General features: G+C 43.1%; 1 protein-coding gene across 6 annotated transcripts in view; it reads left to right on the forward strand.

Annotated features, from left to right (window-relative positions):
* Positions 1-19082, forward strand: part of DNAH2 (dynein axonemal heavy chain 2) — a 108195-nt gene that overhangs the window by 237 nt on the left and 88876 nt on the right. For all 6 annotated transcript variants that reach the window (XR_011467942.1, XR_011467943.1, XM_070389410.1 and 3 more), the window contains exons 2-7: positions 1433-1603; positions 6259-6320; positions 9631-9801; positions 17477-17705; positions 18256-18366; positions 18541-18779. Coding sequence is in view for 4 of the 6 variants with exons in the window: in XM_070389410.1 (XP_070245511.1) it covers positions 1447-1603; positions 6259-6320; positions 9631-9801; positions 17477-17705; positions 18256-18366; positions 18541-18779 (969 nt within the window). In the remaining 2 variants the exon portion in view is untranslated. The remainder of the gene's footprint in view (positions 1-1432; positions 1604-6258; positions 6321-9630; positions 9802-17476; positions 17706-18255; positions 18367-18540; positions 18780-19082) is intronic.

A 19082-nucleotide genomic window follows, 5' to 3' on the forward strand; every position in this document is an offset into this window, starting at 1 on the left:
TGTGGGGGAGGGGAGAGGAAGGGGCAGTTGGCGGAGGAGAAGAAGGGCCAACTGGAGTTGAGATGAGGAAGCGGGGACAGTTGTGACAGTTGTGGGAGGAAGCGCCTTTGAGGGGAGGTTTGCCCACTGGTAGCCACTGGTGGTTGGAGGAGGGGGCCGGACCCTGACTTATTTCCTGAGAAATAGAGCGAGTCTAGTAGATAGCGCCTCCTTAGGCCACGGTGTGGATCCGGGGGTGAGCCCCTAGGGGAGGGGGCTCCCGGCCTGGCCGGCGGAATGTTCCTGAAGCTCCCGCCGCTGGCAGGGAAGCACAGCCTGACGCTTCTCTGGAGACCGGTGGCAGAAGCCGCACCGCAGTAGTTGGTTCAGTTGATGTGTTGGCCTAATAGAAAGATTTTCCTTGGAGCAAAGTACAAATCCTTCAAGTCTGAGACTCATAACGATCAATGCCTGTGGCATCCTGTGGGGAGGAGGAAGAAAAGCCACAGGTGGCTGGCTGTCAGACTGGAGCTGAGTGAAGAGGGACTGCCCAGCCGTCAGACATTGCCCTGGGTGCCGGCCAGAGATGCCCTGCTTCCCACCATCCCACTTTTCTGAGAGAGACGTTCCTGGGGCCTTCCTCATCACCCCGTTTCTTCCTCCCCCAGACACAATTCCAAGTTCAGTGTTGAATGACTTTTGTCCTTCATTTTTCCCGTCTGTTTTCAGGGCCTCTGAAATTGAGTGATATTAGTCTTCATTAATTGGTCAGCACAGAGTAACTCAGCCAGCTAGGCTAAGAGACCTTTTAGAACACTCAGAACAGGGTTCCTATCACTCAGGAATGGAAAGCTAAAGAGACACATTTCAATTACTGATTTTTCCTTGTTTAAGGAGGTCACAGTGGTAGGAGGGACATTTTCCCCCCTCCTTCCAGCGGGGAACTTGGGAGGAAAGGAGATACATAGGAAAATCATCTTGGTTGCTTAGTGACTTGACACAGTGACAGAGAGTGTGGAAAAAAGGAACCTGAGGACAGTCTTCCCTTCCCTGGGCCCTCGCTCACTCACCATGGCCCTGAGTGATTGAGGGTGTGTGCAGCCACACCTCAGCTGGTAGATCTTTTCTTAATTATCTATGTTCTCACACCTCTGGGCAGAGATAGGGGTTCCTACATCCTCATTAGTGGGTGTCTGCCATACCACCATTTTTATCATTTTTATTTCTTGGGCATGCCTCGGAGCAGCCGGGATCTTAGTTCCCCAACTAGGGATGGAACCGATGCCCCCTGCAGTGGACATACAGAGTCCACTTCCATTTATTCCTAATGTCTTGAGGGACTGATTTTGATTTTTAACCCAAGGCCCTGAAGAAAGTGGGGGTATCCTAGGGAAAGGACTGAGGTTTGGGGATAGAGCTGGTTGTGGACCCCCCAGCGTCCGTGTATCTGCAGGTTTTGCCTACGCGATGTCCAGCAAAGCTGACAAAAAGCGGAAAGTGACTAGCCGGGGAAGTGCCCGCCGGCGAGCTGCCCAGTCTACTCTGGATGCACAGGTCGAGGAGATCACCTTGCCGGCCAGCAGCGAGGTCCAGGCGGAGCCCGAGACCGTCAAGGAGGAGCCTGGTGGGTACTTGCTGGAGAGAGACGTGGAGGCAGAATGTTTGTATTTGAAGAGAGTTTTAGGGCCGGGGAGCAGGTTCTGTTTCTTCTGGGTAAGAAGAAAGGAGTTTAGCTGAATTTCAGGCCACTGCTAGGTCCCTTGTTTGGGGTTTTCCCTCCTGGCCAGCCTTATACTTGTTCTTTCAGTCTTAAAATTTCTCCCCAGTGCACCCAGAGCTCACCAACAAATCTTCTAGCCTCTTCCTTCTTATTTCAAGTGTTCCTGGTTGCTTCTACGCCAGTGAAGAGGGTTTGATCTCTTCCTTTTTCACCCTGGGTGGCAAAACAAATAGTGGTTTCCTCTCATTAAGCCCATCACCATGGAGACTCAGCCTGCCTTGCCATCCTTTGAATCCTAAGCCCGACTGAATCTTTCTCCCATCTGTTTAAGGTTGTTGTGTCTCCGCCCTCAGTTTGGCAGGGTCTTGGTAGACTAAGGGTGTTCCGGTTCAAGTCCACAGGAAAAGAAGCCTGACGTCTAGATTGAGGAAGAAAAGAGTTTAAAGAGTCTGCCTCTTGTGGCTTTGATTTGGGGGGATTCCTCTATGGTGGGTGAGCTGAGGCCATTAGGGTTGAAAGGTGCTGTCGTTGGGCTGAGCCTTAGAGCGCTGGCCAGTGTAGCTATGACTGAGCTACAGATAGCCCTGCCCTTCTACCTGGGGTTTCCTATACTCCTAGCAGCCTGTCAAGATGGAGAGAAATAGAATCTACTTTTAATAGTAAAAGGTGAGAGATTAGCCGTGGGTGTGGGAGAAAGGTCCAGGGTACAAAGAGCCTTGCCCTGGGATCTAGACATTAGAAGTGTACAGTTTTTTTTTCTTTTGAGTTCTTAAAAGCTGTTTAAAGTGGGACTGGCTTCTAGAAGCTGGGTACCAGAAGCAGCAGGAGGAAAGAAGGAAGGCAGTGAGGTTCAATTTGGAGAATCCCCTGGGATGGGAATGGAAGGAACTTCTAAATGAAAGCATTAACCCCAAACACCAAGGATCTCTTTAGCTCCAAGCCTTTTAATTGTTTGATTGCTTTCTAGCTGACACTTGATAGAGGTTCAGAGAAGACTTGGGTCTCCAAGGCAACCCTGAAATGAATATTAATTCTTGCAGTCTTTGGAGTTGGGAGGAATTGAAGCTTGTCCTACTGGAGGCAGAGGGGGCCTACTATGGTCTGAATGTTTGTGTGTCTCCTGCCCAAATTCATATATTATAATTTTAATGCCCAATATGATGGTGTTACTAGGTGGGGCCTTTGGGTGGTGCTTAAATCATGAGGGAACTGTCATAAGTGGGATTCATGCCTTATAAGAAACAACCCGGAGAGAGTCCGTTTTCACTTCCACCATGTGAGGATACATAGAGAGGTCTGCGACCCAGAAGAGGGCCCTCACACAGCCTTTCTGGCACCCTGAACTCAGACCTCAGCCTCCAGAACTTTGAGAAATAAATGTCTGCTGCTTAGAAGTAAGGGGGGAAAGGGGAAGCAGTGACAAACTTTGTTTTCTTGCCCTCCAAAATCACTGCAGACAGTGACTGCCGCCATGAAATTAAAAGATGCTCCTTGGAAGAAAAGCTATGACAAACCTAGACAGTGTATTAAAAAGCAAAGGCATCACTTTGACAAAGGTTCATATAGTCAAAGCTATGGTTTTTCCAGTAGTTATGTACGGGTGTGAGAGTTGGGCCATAAAGAAGGCTGAATGCGGAAGAATTGATGATTTTGAATTTGGTGCTGGAAAAGGCTCTTGAGAAGTCCCTTGGATTGTAAGGAGGTTGTAAACCAGACAATCCTAAAAGGAAATCAACCCTGAATATTCATTGGAAGGACTGATGCTGAAGCTGAAGCTTCAGTACTTTGGCTACCTGATGCGAAGAGCTGACTCACTGGAAGAGACCCTGATGCTGGGAAAGATTGAAGGCAAAAGGAGAAGGGGGTGACAGAGGATGAGATGGTTAGATAGCATCACCAACTCAGTGGACATGAATTTGAGCAAATTCCCAGAGATAGAGGAGGACAGAGGTACCTCTTGGGCTACAGTTCCTGGGGTCCCAAAGAGTTGGATATGACTTAGTGACTGAACAGCGACAACAACAAACTGATATTTTGTTATAGTAGCCTGGAACAGACTAAGACCAGGCCTAAACACTTCCGGTTGAAGAATGGTGGCTTAAAGGGCACACACCCTTTTGAAGTTCTAATTGATAGCCATTTCCACTAAGAAAAGAAGGAGAAGTACAGATTCATGATCTCATATCTGTAATTTTAAAAAGCCCTGAGAAATAAAAGTCCACCCCCCCGCCCCGAGTTTGGCATCCAAACTTATTTGGTGGTAAAATATAACCTAAACTGACTTGAGGTATTTATAGTCTATTTAAGCCACTTAGTATACATTTTCCATGTTTTACTGCAGGAATACTAACATGGAAAGTGGAGTGCTGCTCTAGAGCCCCCAGGAGGTGGGTGGGGGTCTCACATACCATACTATATTACAAGTCTAAATGCTGAGATATATGTGACACTAAGAGTTTTGGATGAGATGGCTGGATGGCATCACCGACTCGATGGACGTGAGTTTGAGTGAACTCCGGGAGTTGGTGATGGACAGGGAGGTCTGGCATGCTGTGATTCATGGGGTCGCAGAGTCAGACACGACTGAGCGACTGAACTGAACTGAACTGAAGAGTTTTGGACAAGGGATTGTAGACCTGTATTTCAGGCCAATAAGAAAAAGCGTAGAGAACATTATGAACACCCATGTACCCATTACCCAATGTGTAAATTAATCACGATAGCAACAAATGAATCCCTCTGTCCCCCTGCCCTGCAAGCCCTTCTCTCCTTCTCCAAAGGTCACCGCTATCCTGAGTTGATGTTTGTCATTCTCAAGCTTGTTTTTAAAATTTTTACTGCATGTATCCATGACCATCACATATTAGTATCATATTGCGTGGTTTAGACTTTATATAAATTGTACTATAGAAGAGGAAACCTGTTTACTCTTGAGATGGTCTAAGTCTCGTTCTCTCTGCCTTGTTCCTGTCTGGAACCTTGGACGCCCTTGGCTCTCTCGAAGGGCCTTGGCTGTCTCAGTCACTCATCCCTCTCACTCCTGAGCTCCTAGAGTCAGCTGTTCCATCTTTCTCATGATTTCCTTCCTCAACCTCTGTGCCTTACTCCCCTCTTAGGTTTTCTTTCTGGAAGTCTGAGTGTCCTGTTCTCTGAGTGTCCTGTTCCCCAAAGTCTTGTGGTTCCATCCCATCCGTTCCTTCCTCCGTTCAGCCCACAGGAGATGGGAAACCCACCTGTTTTGCCCCAGGCTTCTGTGTGAAAAACAGATCATGAGGGAGAGAAACACCCCCTTGACTGTTATGGCATCCAGAGTGGGGGTGGGGGTGCTTGGAAAGGGGCCAATTTCTGAGGGTCTCAACTTCTCCATGTGGGAAGAGGCTAGGGGAAGAATGGCAGGCCGGAAACTGAGTGGCTAGAATAACCTTAAGACTGACTGCCTTCATTCCCCTGCCTCCCTCTGCACCCCTGCCAGCTTTTTAAAAGAAAATTAAGATATAATCCACTTACTATAAAGTTCATGTGTTTGGGACTTCCCTGGTGGTCCAGTAGTTAAGAGACCACCTTCCAATGCAGGGGACATGGGTTTGACCCCTGGTTGGAGAGCTAAGGTCCCATATGCTGCCAGGCAAGCGCCACAACTAAGACCTAATGCAGACTAAATACATGTATCAATCAATCAATCAATCTTTTTTTAAATTCATACTTTTAAAGTATATAATTCAGTGATTGTTGCTGTATTCACCAGCCTATGCAACCATCTCCACTATCTAATTTTAGAACATTAAAAATATATATTTATTTATTTGTCTGCATCAAGTCTTAGTTTCAGCATTCGAGATCTTTAGTTACTGCGTGGGAACTCTAGTTATAGCACGTGGGATCTATTTCCCCAACTAGGGATCCAATGGGGGCCCCCTGCATTGGGAGTCTTAACCTCTGGACCACCAGGGAAGTCCCTAATTTTAGAGCATTTTAACCCCTTCACCAAAAGCCACTTCAGGTAACTTGAGAAACTGGCACCCGGTGGCCACTGTATCTTTACTTCTCCGTTGCGTGAGACCTTAGCCTCTTAGCAGTCACTCCCCATTCCCCTTTCCTCCCAGATCCTGGTAACCATTAATCTGTTACTTTCTGTGTCTTTGAATTTGCCTGTTGTGGACGTTTTATATAAGTGGAATCATACAATATACTGTCTTTTGTGACTGGCTTCTTTCACTTAATGTTACATTTTCATCCACATTGTCATATTGTAGCAGACCCTCATTCTTTTTCTTGGTTGATTAATATTCCACTGCAATTTGTTTATCCATTCATCTTTGGTGGACGCTTGGGTTGTTTCTGCTTTTTGGCTGTTGTGAATAGCAGTGCTGTGAACATGGGCATACAAATATCTGTTTGAGTGCCTGCTTCCAGTTCTGTTGGGTATACCTAGAATTACTGGATCATATGGTCGAAAAGAGTCGGACACGACTGAGCGACTAAACTGAACTGAACTGACTGATGGTGACTCTATATTTAATTTTTAAAGGAATGCTTTCATTTTTGAATTTTTTCCCCAGAGCCAGTATTGGAGCAACCTGAAATACAGAAAGAAGAATTAGAGGAGCGTGAGGTAGATGTGGTAAGTTTGGGTTGTTGTTGAAACAAGTATTCCTCACCAGCAATTGGTGATTCAAAGGATCAGTTGCAGAATGGTGTTTGAGGAATTCTCTTCTTCAGTCTCTCACTTGATACCTTTTCTTTCTACCAGCAGAAGCTGGTAGCCTGCTCACTGCAAATCCAGTACACTGAGTAAAGGGCAGAGTTATCCATGCCCCCTACTCCTCCAGAAGAAGAGAGCTTTCAGGAGGGAACAGGACTTTTAGCAGGCCCTTCCTCGTCTCTCCATCTTGGGTCAAAATGTGACAAGCTTTATCTGTCAAATGGGTGAAATCTGGACATGTTGAACAAGCTGGCAGACACTGTCCTAATTTCTAAGACATCCTCTTTCTTCCTGTCCTTCGGTCCTCTCCTTTGGCTGAAAAGTTTACAGAAGCCACTTGAAATACTTTCAGAAATTGACACTCCATGACCTGTATACCTTTATTTTCAAGCTGCATCAGAGCCTGGGGACAACTTCTAACCTGGATTAGAAGAATAGTGACCTTGAACTTTCTAGAAAGGGAAAGCAAAATAACAACTACTCATTAAAGAAAAAAACTGGAAGGGATAGAAAGGTAAAACAAAGAAAGGGAAAATGAAGTTATGACTAAACACATTCAATATTAATAATTGGGTATATGTCCTTTCTTTCTGTAGATTTGAGAGTTATTTTGTTTTCTAACAATCTTAACTATACTACACATTATACTTTTTAAATTAGGCTTTTTCACAAAACATTTTATCATTCTTCATGTTGTTACATTCTTAAAAAAGAATACAGAGGATTTCCCTGGAATTACAGTGGTTAAGACTCTGTGCTCCCAATGTAAGGGGAACTAAGCTCCTTAAAAAAGGACCTTAAAAAAAACTGGGGATGCTGTTATTTTTTATCAGAAATACATAAATCACAAGACGCCTCTTTTTTTGGGCTGTGCCTCGAGGTTTGTGGGATCTTAGTTCTCGACCAGAGATTGAACCTGGTCCTGGGGAAGTGAAAACGTGGAGTCCTAACCACTGGCGTGTCTGCTACGTCACTTCAGTCCTGTCCGACTCTGTGACCCTATGGACTGTAGCCTGCCAAGCTCCTTTGTCCATGGGATTCTCCAGGCAAGAATACTGGAGTGGGTTGCCATGTCCTCCTCCAGAGGATCTTCCCCACCCAAGGATCAAGCCCACATTGGCAGGTGGGTTCTTTACCACTAATGCCACCTGGGAAGCCCCCTAACCATTGGATTGCCAGGGAATTCCCTGTAAGCACCATTTTAAATGTTCACTCAGTGCTTGATAAGGTATATGTACCATAGTTAAATCCTTACTCTTGGACATTTTTCCATTTTGATTTTTTTTTTGCTTTAATAGTACTGTGATGAATTTTATAAATAAAACTAACATATTTTGAAATACTTAATATTTGCTAAAATTAGATTCCTGGATATGGAGTTCCTGAATCAAAGAGTAAAGGACATTTGTAACACCTTTAATACATAATGCCAAACTATTGTTCAGAAAGACTGCATTTTTTGCCCTCATACTAGCAACAAACCCTTTCCAAGCCTGGGTGTTAGCAGTTTAGCAGGTTGTTTTTTTTTTTAAATAATTATAGGCAATACATGATATACTTTTGCTGTGTTTATTTTTATTTCTTTAATTTCAAGTGAAATTGTATTATTTTTCCACATTTTCATTTTTTTTCTCTCTCTTTTTTCAATAGTATGAAATGTTTGTTCATATCCTTAGTGTTCTTTTCACTGGGTCTTCATACATGTCTTTTTAAAAAAATAATTAATTAATTTTAGTTGGAGGGTAATTACTTTACAATATTGTAGTGGTTTTTTCCCATACATTGACATGAATCAGCCATGGGTGTACATGTGTCCCGCATCCTGAACCCCCCTCCCATCTCCCTCCCCATCCCATCCCTCAGGGTTGTCCCAGTGCACCAGCTTTGAGTGCCCTGTTTCATGCATCAAACTTGGACTGGTGATCTGTTTCACATATGGTAATATACATGTTCCAATGCTATTCTCTCAAATCATCCCACCCTCGCCTTCTCCCCCAGAATCCAAAAGTCTGTTCTTTATATCTGTGTCTCTTTTTCTGTCTTGCATAAGGGTCATCGTTACCATCTTTCTAAATTCCATATATATGTGTTAGTATACTGTATTGGTGTTTTTCTTTCTGGCTTACTTCACTCTGTATAATAGGTTCCAGTTTCATCCACCTCATTAGAACTGATTCAAATACATTCTTTTAAATGGCTGAGTAATATTCCATTGTGTATATGTACCACAGCTTTCTTATCCATTCGTCTGCCAGTGGACATCTAGGTTGCTTCCATGTCCTAGCTATTGTAAATTTTTTAAAAAATTTATTTATTTACTTATTTTGCTGTGCCAGGTCTCAGTTGTGGCACTTGGGATCTTTCGTTGCGCCATGTGGGATCTAGTTCCCTGACTAGGGATTGAACTCTGGCCCCCTGCACTGAGATCACAGAGTCTTAGTCACTGGACCACCAGGAAAGTTCTTTTATGCATGTCTTTATATATGAAAGATTTTGGATCAGTGGTTAAATTTTCTTGACCTGGAAACTGTAAGCAAAAGGGATTGCTTTTCATCTTCTCGGAGTACTGGGAGGACAGAGTGACTTCTCCAGTTCACTGAGCTAGGTCTTCATATCCTGTAGTTTTCTTAATTTATTTAATACTGTTCTAAAAATGCTATGTTTTTTTCTAGCCACCAGTTATGACTTATTTTCCATCCAATTGATTTGTCCTTTGTTGTTTTCCAGTTTTGTCTTTTCCCTTCCCTTTTTCTTTTTTTCTAGCTGCTGGGCCAGTTGACTTTTGCCCAGTGTAGCAAACTTATTCCAGTATTCTGTGGAGGCCACATTATGGAAAAATTGCTCTTCTACCTTTATTCTTTTTCCAGCTTGTCATCCTCTTGCCCCTAATTTCTTGACTGAGGCTAATATCCTACATGTTCCCTTAATTTAGTTTTACTGTGAGGTTGAAAGTTGTTTGATAAGACATTTTTACAACCACAGGCATAAATGAAATATTTCAGAAAGATGCTATCCCTTGGTCTTCCTCTATGATCCATTCTATTTTTACTCATAGAGGGAAGAGGATCTTATTGTCTTGTTTCTTCTGAAACCTATCAGTCAGTTGGTCCTCAGCTTTTTCTTCCGAACCTGCTCTCACTCCCCATGACTCCCACACATGGCAGTGGAAGGGAGAAGTGACCTACACTGACAGCTGCGCCTGCTCTGGCCCTCTGCTCTCATTCTGCAGAAGCCCCTCTTCCTGTCCCGGGCTGTACTGACAGGACTGGCGGATGCCACATGGACAGAGGAGCACAGCACTGTTCTGGAACACTTTGCCCAGGACCCTTCGGAACCCATCCTCACCATCTTCATCGACCCTTGTATGGGGCTGAAGCTAGACCTGGGAATGCCTGTGCAGGTGCGTACTCCACCATCCAGACCCCAAGGTGTTCTCCCCAGGGGGCTGCGGGTTCCGCAGACCCCAGTCATCTGTATCTAATCTCTCCTGCCCAAGGTCTGTTGAGCCTCACAGTGTGTGGGACATCCTGCTAGGCAGCAGAATACAGAGAGAAGTGAGGCAGGGTTTTGCTTTTGATGATCTCATGGTCTAGTGGGGAAGACAGGCATATAAAAAATATTTACAATATATTATGATGCCTGGACGAAGCTTTATAAGAGTCTTATGGGAGCAACTAATGTAGCCCCTGGAATGCTGCCAAGGCCTGGTGATGGAGGAGATATTTGAGTTCGGGATGAAGGGTAAGTAGGATTTCATCGAGGATGAGTAAGAGCGTCCAGGTAAAGAACACTTTATGTGCAAAGAAACAAGGAGTTGGGGGAAATGATACTAAAAAGGTGGGTTGGTGTCTGCCTCTGAAGGTCCTTGAATGTTATGCTAAAGAATTTGGCTTTATTCCAGAGGGAACTATTAAAGGCTTTCATGAGTTAGATAGGTAACTATTTCAACAGTGGGGAGGATACGTTAGTGAAAGGTAAACCACAGGTAGGAAAACAGTTAAAAGACAAATGTATAGTAAAGTTAGTGGTAGAATATGGGCGGCGGGTGTACAGGTTATTATTGTAAAATTCTTTTAGTGTTCCCGTATGTTTGAAATTTGGGGAAATAAAATTTTGGAAAAGAAAAAGGCTATTGCTTGGCTTTTATTGGTCCACATACAAAAATTGAAGTGATAATGAAGAGTAGCATGGTCCTGCACAATGACACAATTTATAAAGCTTCCTTATTAAGCAAAGCCCAAAATAGGCTATCTCTTTTTCCTGTATATTGGCAATAATTGGCTATAAAGCATCACACAAAAAAATTTCGTTCAGAAAAGTAACAAAAATATGCCAAAAACTTAGGATGTATATGAAGGAAAACAACTTTGTTGCAGGCTACAAAAAAAAAGATTTAAATAAATGATGAGCCCTATCCTGTTCTGAGTGGGAATCTTAATATTATGAAGATCATTCCATCCAATTAAATGTACCATTTTATTACAACTCCAATCGAAGTACCACAGTCCCTAGATTGGTATTGTAAAGGATTTTTAAAAGTATATCTTGAAAAATAGCAAAAAAAAAAAAAAAAAAATTAAGAAGGAAAGTGATGAAGGAGACCTGTGAATGAAAATCTTTTATTAAATTACAGTAATTAGGACTGGCCTGGTGGTCCAGTGGTTAAGAATCTGCCTGCCGATGCAGGGGACATGGATTCCATCCTTGGTCTGGGAAGATTCTACATACCTGGGGCAACTAAGCCCGTGTGCCACAACTACAGAGCCTGTGTTCTAGAGCCCGGGAACCGCAGATTCTGAGCCCGTGAGCTGTAACTGCTGAGCCCATGTGCTACAACTACTGAAGTGTGAGCATCCTAGAGCCCATGATCTGCAATGAGAGAAGCCACTGAAATAAGAAGCCCGAACACTGAGCAACTGGAGAGTAGCCTCCACTCACCGCAACTAGAGAAAGCCTGGATGTAGCAATGAAGACCTAGTGCAGCCAAAAATAAATAAATAAGAGCAATTAAAACAAAGGTCCATCTAGTCAAGGCTATGGTTTTTCCAGTAATCATGTATGGATGTGAGAGTTGGACTATAACGAAAGCTGAGCACTGAAGAATTGCTTTTGAACTGTGGTGTTGGAGAAGACTCTTGAGAGTCCCTTGGACTGCAAGGAGATCCAACCAGTCCATCCTAAAGATCAGTCCTGGGTGTTCATTGGAAGGACTGATGTTGAAGCTGAAACTCCACTTTAGCCACCTGATGCGAAGAGCTGACTCATTGGAAAAGACCCTGATGCTGGGAAGGATTAGGGGCAGGAGGAGAAGGGGACGACAGAGGATGAGATGGTTGGATGGCATCACCGACTCAATGGACATGGGTTTGGGTAGACTATGGCAGTTGGTGATGGACAGGGAGGCCTGGCGTGCTGTGGTTCATGGGGTTGCAAAGAGTCGTACACGACTGAGCGACTGAACTGAACTGAAAATAGACTGGGGCAGGAATATGTATTATGTAAGCAACAGGAAAGAAGCAGAAAGAAATGAAACATATAGGCAAGCATTTTCTACAAAAGTAGCATTTAAAATCTGTGGGGAAAGATGGATTATTCCATGAATAGAATTGGGAAACATGGAAAACAAAGGTTTTCCATTTAAAAAATGTAGATAGCTGGGGCAAGAGGGAAAAAGGGAGCTGTTGATCAAAGGGTACACGTTTTCTGTCACTACAACAAAGGCAACAAAAGCAAAAATAAACAAGTGGGACTATATCTAACTAGGAAGCTTCTTACACAGCAAAGGAAAATCATCAACAAAATGAAAAGGCAGACTATGAATGGGAGGAAATATTTGCAAATCCTATATCTGATAAGATTTGAATACATGTCCAAAATATACATAAAGAACTCATACAGTTTAATAGCGAGAAACAATCTGACTTAAAAAGGTACAGAAGAATTGAAAAGACATTTTTCCAAAGAAGATATACAAATGGCCAACAGGTACCTGAAAAGGTGCTCAGTGTCACTAATCAGAGAAATTCAAATCCAAACCACAATGAGGTATCACCTCATGCCTGTTAGAATGGCTGTCGTCAAAAAGACAGAAGATGACAAATATTGATGAAGGTGTGGAGAAAAGGGAGCCCTTGTGCACTGGGAATGTAAATTGGTGCAGTTGTGGAAAACAGTATGGAGGTGCCTCAAAAAAAAAAATTTGAACTACCGTATGATCTGGCAATTCCACTTTTGGGTATGTATCCAGAGGAAACGAAATCACTCTCGAAGAAATATTGGCACCCCCATGTACATTATAGTACTATTTTTAATAGCTAATATATGGAATCAGCTTAAGTGTCCATCATTGGATGAGTGGATAAAGAAAATGTATATGTGTATATACACACACACACACACACCATACATACACACACAATGGAGTATTATTCAGCAATGAGAAAGAAAAAATATCTTGCCATTTGCAACAATATAGGTGGCCTTGGACTTCCCTGGTGGCTCAGACGGTAGAGCGTCTGTCAATGATGTGGGAGACCTGGGTTCAATCCCTGCGTCAGGAAGATCCCCTGGAGAAGGAAATGGCAATCCACTCCAGTACTCTTGCCTGGAAAATCCCATGGACAGAGGAGCCTGGTAGGCTACAGTCCATGAGGTCGCAAAGAGCTGGACACGACTGAGCGACTTCACTTTCACTTTCAGGTGGACTTGGAGGGTATTATGCTTAGTGCAATAATACAGAGAAAGACAAATACTGTATGATCTCACTTATATGTGAAATCTGGAGGAAAAAAAAAAAAAAAACTCATAGGAACAGAGAACGGCACAGATTGAGAACCAGAGGAGGGAAAAAGGACTGATTGGTGGTTGCCAGAGTTGGGGGTGAGGGAGTACAGAAAATGGGTGAAGTTGGCCAGAAGGTACAAAATTCCAGTTATAAGTTCTGGGGATGTGATGTACAGTACAGCATGGTGATTCTAATTAACAATAGTGGATTATATATTTGAAAGTTGCTAAAGGAGTAGATTTTAAAAGTTCTGATAAAAAAATTGTAACTATGTAAGCTGATAAATGTTAGCTGGACTTATTGTGGAAATCATTTTTGCAGTATATATACATATCAAAGCATTACATTGTATACCTTAAATTAAGACAATATTATAGGTCAATTATATTTCAGTAAGACTGAGGGGGGGGAATGATACAGAATTTCATTTATGCAAGGTTAATAAGTTCTGGAGATCTAATATACAGTGTGGTAACTGTAGTTAATATTACTGTATGATTTGCTAAAGGGTAGATCTTAAGTGTTCTCACTACAAAAAGAAATGAGAATGGTAACCATATGGAATAATAGATATGTTAATTAGCTTGATTGTAGTGATCATTTCTCAGTGCACATTTATATCAAAACAGCAAGGAAAGTAAAAGTGGCTCAGTCATGTCTGACTCTTTGTGACCCCGTGGACTGTAGCCCACCAGGCTCCTCTGTCTATGGGGATTCTCCAGGCAAGAATACTGGAGTGGGGTGCCATGCCCTCCTCCAAAGGATCTTCCCAACCCAGGGATCGAACCCAGGTCCCCCACATTGCAAGCAGATTCTTTATCAGCTGAGCCACCAGGAAGCCACAAAACAGCAGGGTGTACACCTTAAACAATTTTAATTTGTCAATTATGAGTTGGCAAAGCTGAAAAAAGCCTTTTTAGCATGCCAGAATATATTCTAGGGCGTCCCCAGTGGCTCAGTGGTAAAGAATCCGCCTGCCGATGCAGTAGACACAGTTTGATCCCTGGTCCGGGACGATCCCACATGCCAGGGAGCAACTAAGCCAAGGTGCCGCAACTGCTGAGCCTGTGCGGTACAGCCAGCGCTCCACAGCAAGATAAGTCAGTGCGAAGAGAGGCCAACGCACCGCAACTGGAGAGTGGCCCCTGCTCGCCACAAGGAGAGAAAAACCCTCGCAGCAATGAAGACCCAGCACAGCCCCAGATAAATAAATTCTAAATAGATCACGGATTTAATTGTAGGGCAAGAAGGACAGTTGAAAAACTTCCTTAAGAAATTATTTCTTTTGAATACTTGGAACAATAGCAAAAAGTAAAGCCAGAAAAACAAATAAAAACAAGCACCCAAGAGTAAACAAACTAGGAAAGAAGCAAAATCTGAAAGGTCTCTGCACTGATTTAAGGAAACTGTTGTCCCTGCAGGAATGGTGGACACCCCTCCTCACCACCACCAGCAGTGACATGGAGTGAACCTCAGAGTATTTAACAAAATCTGAAGAGAGAGAAAGAGCCTATGCATTTTAACAAAGATTTTACACTGTTTTAAATTGGTCTTACCTACCTGCCCATCCCCTCATGCTATTATTTTAGTCTAGAGAAAAGTGAACGAAACGTAAAATACCCAGTCATTTCGCTTTAACTTCAATGGGGAAGTCAAACTGGGCTTTCACAGTGGGACATCAGGAAGTCACCCACAGCACTTAAAAGCAGAAGGAATGAATTCAGAGAGCGGAGCAAGCAGGAGGCAAGTGAAAAGGAATTGCAGGGCAACTGCAGGCATACTACATCAAGGAAGAAAGAGAGCAGAACAAAGCGTGCACGTGAGGAAAATGTAACTGAACAGAAGGCAGTTTTTCACACCAGCATCATGTTTTAATACGAATTTAATTTTTTAAAAAGCTGAGCGACGAAACAATAAAATGTGAGAATGAAATAAAAGCGATTGCAGATTTTTGAAATAAATAAAGCAGCATGTTTACATGTTAAAACTAGTAGGTTAGAAACAGCAAGGGACTGAATAACTATTGCTGAAAATATGAATGGACATAGAAGAGAGGCTTGAGATAATTACAGTGTAGGGAAAAGAAAAAAACCAATGACAATACGATTAGAGAGAAGTTGATAGATGTGAAAGACAGACACAGGTAATCTAACATAGGGAGCCAGCTAATGAAACAAAATATAAATTTTAAAATAGAATACAGAGAATTTCCCTGAACGGCTGAAGGAACTGAATGGGGGAACTGAAAGGACATACTTTATTCCACAAAAACTTGTTACACAATGTTTAATGTCAACACATGTCTTAGTTAAGCTGATTACATTTAAGGAAATTAATTCTTTGGAAACATCACCTATGTGGTATTCCTGCCAAGAATATTTAACTTGCATCTAATAATGAGGAAACAATCCAATAAATTAAAATTAAGGGACGTTTTGAAAATCAACTGGCCCGGAGTATTAGAAATATCACTGTCATGAAAGAAAGAAACCTTGTGTGATCTGAATTGGATCCTGGGTGGGAAGAAAGCAGCTGTAAATGACATTATTTGGACCACTGGGAAAATTTGAATGTGAACTGTGTATTATGTAAAGTATTAAATGAAGTTCAATTTTCTGAGTGTGATAATTACAGTTTGGGGAGTGTTGGTGAATATCCTCACTTTTAGGAGCCATATGCTGAAGTATGTAAGGGTGTAGTTTTATAACGTCTGCTACCAGCTCTGAAATGGCTCAGCAGAGACAGAGAGGATGAGAGACAGAGATGGAGAGAGAAGAGAGTGCAATCATGCACACATGTGGCAAAATGTTAACAATTAGTCGATCTAGATGAAGGGCATGTCAAAATAATAGTATAACAAAAATTGGGAAGTGGTAAGACAATGAGAGAAAGTATGAGGATGCATGCCCATGTTCCTACCTTTCAAAGCAGTGAGTCAGTTGAAATTAAAGTTGAAAGGTAATGAGAAAATTAACCTTTGTTTTTCAGCTACTTGGCTTGCGGGATCTTAGTTGCCTGACCAGGGGTTGAACCTGGGCCAACAGCAATGGCAGCGCTAAGTTCTAACCATTGGACCACCAGGGAATCCTGGAGAAAACTAACCTCTTAATATTTTTCATAATCTTTCTTATAACCTTAGAAAGGGGTCTTTTAGGAAGAAATCTCTCTTACAGCTAAAGAAACATTTATTTGGAGCTCAACAATTTATCAATGTCTTTTTATTCCATTAAATTCAATACTTTAAAATAGCATGATCCTAAAGCAATAGCATGATCCTATTTTGAAATAATTTTTTATTTTTCTGTATATATATCTACAAGAGATGTCTAGAATAATATTTTCTCTAATGATAATGATTAGTGTCTAAATGGTGGAATTTTAACGACATTTAAATTTTTATCTGTGTACTTTTCTGCATTGTTTCAGATATTTATAATTAACATAATTTTAACAAAAATAATAGTTATTTATCTTTTTAAAAAATAAATACAAAATGCCAAAATTTAATTCTGGGTAACGGGAAGATGAATGATTATGAATTTCTTCTTTGTACTGTATTTTCAGTTTTTAAAGTTAAATAAATTATAAAGAGTAGTTACAAAAGCACTAAAGAAAAAAACAGTGAAACTGTTCTTAGAGTAGGAATGACTTTTCTAACTATGTAGAAGTCAGAAACTAAGAAGTTTTAACAACATGAAAGTTATGCATTTTTTAATGTAAACAACAATAAAAACTCAGCATAAACAAAACTGCAGGATAAATGAAAAATGAGGGGAGGGACTTGCCTGGAAGTCCAGTGGTTAAGACTCTAAACTTCCAGTACAGAAGGTGCTGATTTAATCCCTAGTCAGTGAACTAAGAACCCACATGCATCATGGTCAAGAAAAAAATTGGGGGAAAAGTTATGCAAGTGAAAGAAAAACCTTAGACAATTGTCTCTTACCTTTGGTTCATCTCCTTTCTGCTTTTCCTGTATCTTTTTCATTCCATTTATCCATCCATCTGTCATTTATGGAGCATCTAGTGTGTCCCAGTCACTGCTAGGTTCTGTAGAGAATACGCAGTCTTTACCCTCAAGGAGTGCTCTCTGCATTTCCTCCACAACCCTCTGGATACAGAAACTGTTGTGTCCCTGACAAGAACAGGAAATATCTCGTGTTTCTTATATTTGGAGAAGGATCAGGATATGCTAAGGGGATGCGACCAGGGTTTCATGACTGGAGCCTCAGATTCCCTTGGGTAGCATGGCTGGGCCTGGACCCTGAACTCTGCTCTACTGTCTTCCATGCAGACCCAGAACCAGATTGTCTACTTTATTCGCCAAGCCCCGGTCCCCATCACTCCAGAGAACTTTGAGGAGACGGTGCAGTTTGGGACAGTGCGGGGTGCCTACATCCCAGCCCTGCTTCGGCTGCTCAGTGGCGTCTTTGCCCCTCAGATCTTTAAAAACACAACCTGGCCTGAGAGCATTCGAAATCATTTTGCTTCTCACCTGCACAGGTTCTTGGCCTGCCTGACAGGTGAGTGGAATGGCCGGGGTGCCTGTTTTCTCCCCATTCCCCACCAATAGTAGAGCGAGTGAGGCAGGTGGGAGATTGATCCTGAGTACCTGCGTTGCTTGGCACAGAGTAGGTGCTTGGAATGCGTTTGCTGAATGAGTGAAACAGGGTCCGCAGTGTGCCTTCTAATCTGGATACAGTTTTCTGTGGTCCAACAGTTGCCCAGACTTGCTCGGAGTTGGAAATTTCCAAGAGTACATGTGGGGTTAGGGAAACTGGAGGTAGTGTGGGGGCAGCAGGGGAGTGCTTGTGTCCTGGAAGAGAGTGTCGAGGGCATTGTATTGCTCTCAGACCTCATTTTATGACAGTCTCTTACGACATCTCAACAAGGTTTTCCCTCTTGCCTTCTGTCATTTTCCTGATGTCAAAAAAGCATGAGTCCTAGTTTCTCCTGCCTGCTCTCCTGAGATGCACATAGCTCCTGGGCCCCAGATCATCAGCCATGATAGGAACTAGGGTGGCATAAACCCATCACCCTCTGTGAACTCTCCTGGTTCTTTCGTTTCCTCAGACACTCGGTATAAGCTGGAGGGGCACACCGTCCTCTACATCCCCACAGAAGCCATGAACATGAAGCCTGAGGTCGTGGTTAAAGACAAAGAGCTGGTGCAGCGACTAGAGAGTGAGTGGCTGGCGTTGCTCCTGTGTCAGGGCTCCTGAGGGGGAGGAGTAGGGATGGGCAGCCCAGAGGCTGGGACAGGAGGTGGGTTAGGAGGGTTCTGTTGCGGGTGGAGGGGAGGATGAAAGTGGGGAGCGCTGCAAGGACATGCAAGAGGTTTTGTCCTCTCCCCGGCAGCCTCCATGATCCACTGGACACGGCAGATAAAGGAGGTGCTCAGTGCCCAGGAATCAGTGGAGACAGGAGAAAACTTAGGTCCTTTGGAGGAGATTGAGTTTTGGCGCAACCGATGCATGGACCTGTCTGGCATCAGCAAACAGCTGGTGAAGCCGGGAGTGAAGCACATCGAGTCCATCCTGCGTCTCGCCAAGTCATCCTATCTGGCGCCCTTCATGAAGCTGGCCCAGCAGATCCAGGTTTGTGAGTGGATCGAAGGATGCAGACTTGGCAGAAAGTGCCCAGTGGTGGGGATAATGTAAGGCACTAAGAAGAGAGAGTCAACATATTCATCAGTTGCAGAGATAGACGCACCCAGTGCTTAGACTTGGGCTTGTGGGAGAGTATAAACGTAGTAGAACACAAGGCCTCAAGGAGCTTATAGTTTAACTAGAGAGACACCTAGTTACTTGCCAAATGTACTATGTTGAGTGCCCTCTAGGAGCCCAACCCCTACAATCCAGCTGAGAAGGAAGGCTAACACAGATGACTGTGTGGCCTGG

This window comes from Bos mutus, chromosome 19, assembly GCF_027580195.1.
Source record: "Bos mutus isolate GX-2022 chromosome 19, NWIPB_WYAK_1.1, whole genome shotgun sequence".
NCBI classification, from domain to species: Eukaryota; Metazoa; Chordata; class Mammalia; order Artiodactyla; family Bovidae; genus Bos; species Bos mutus.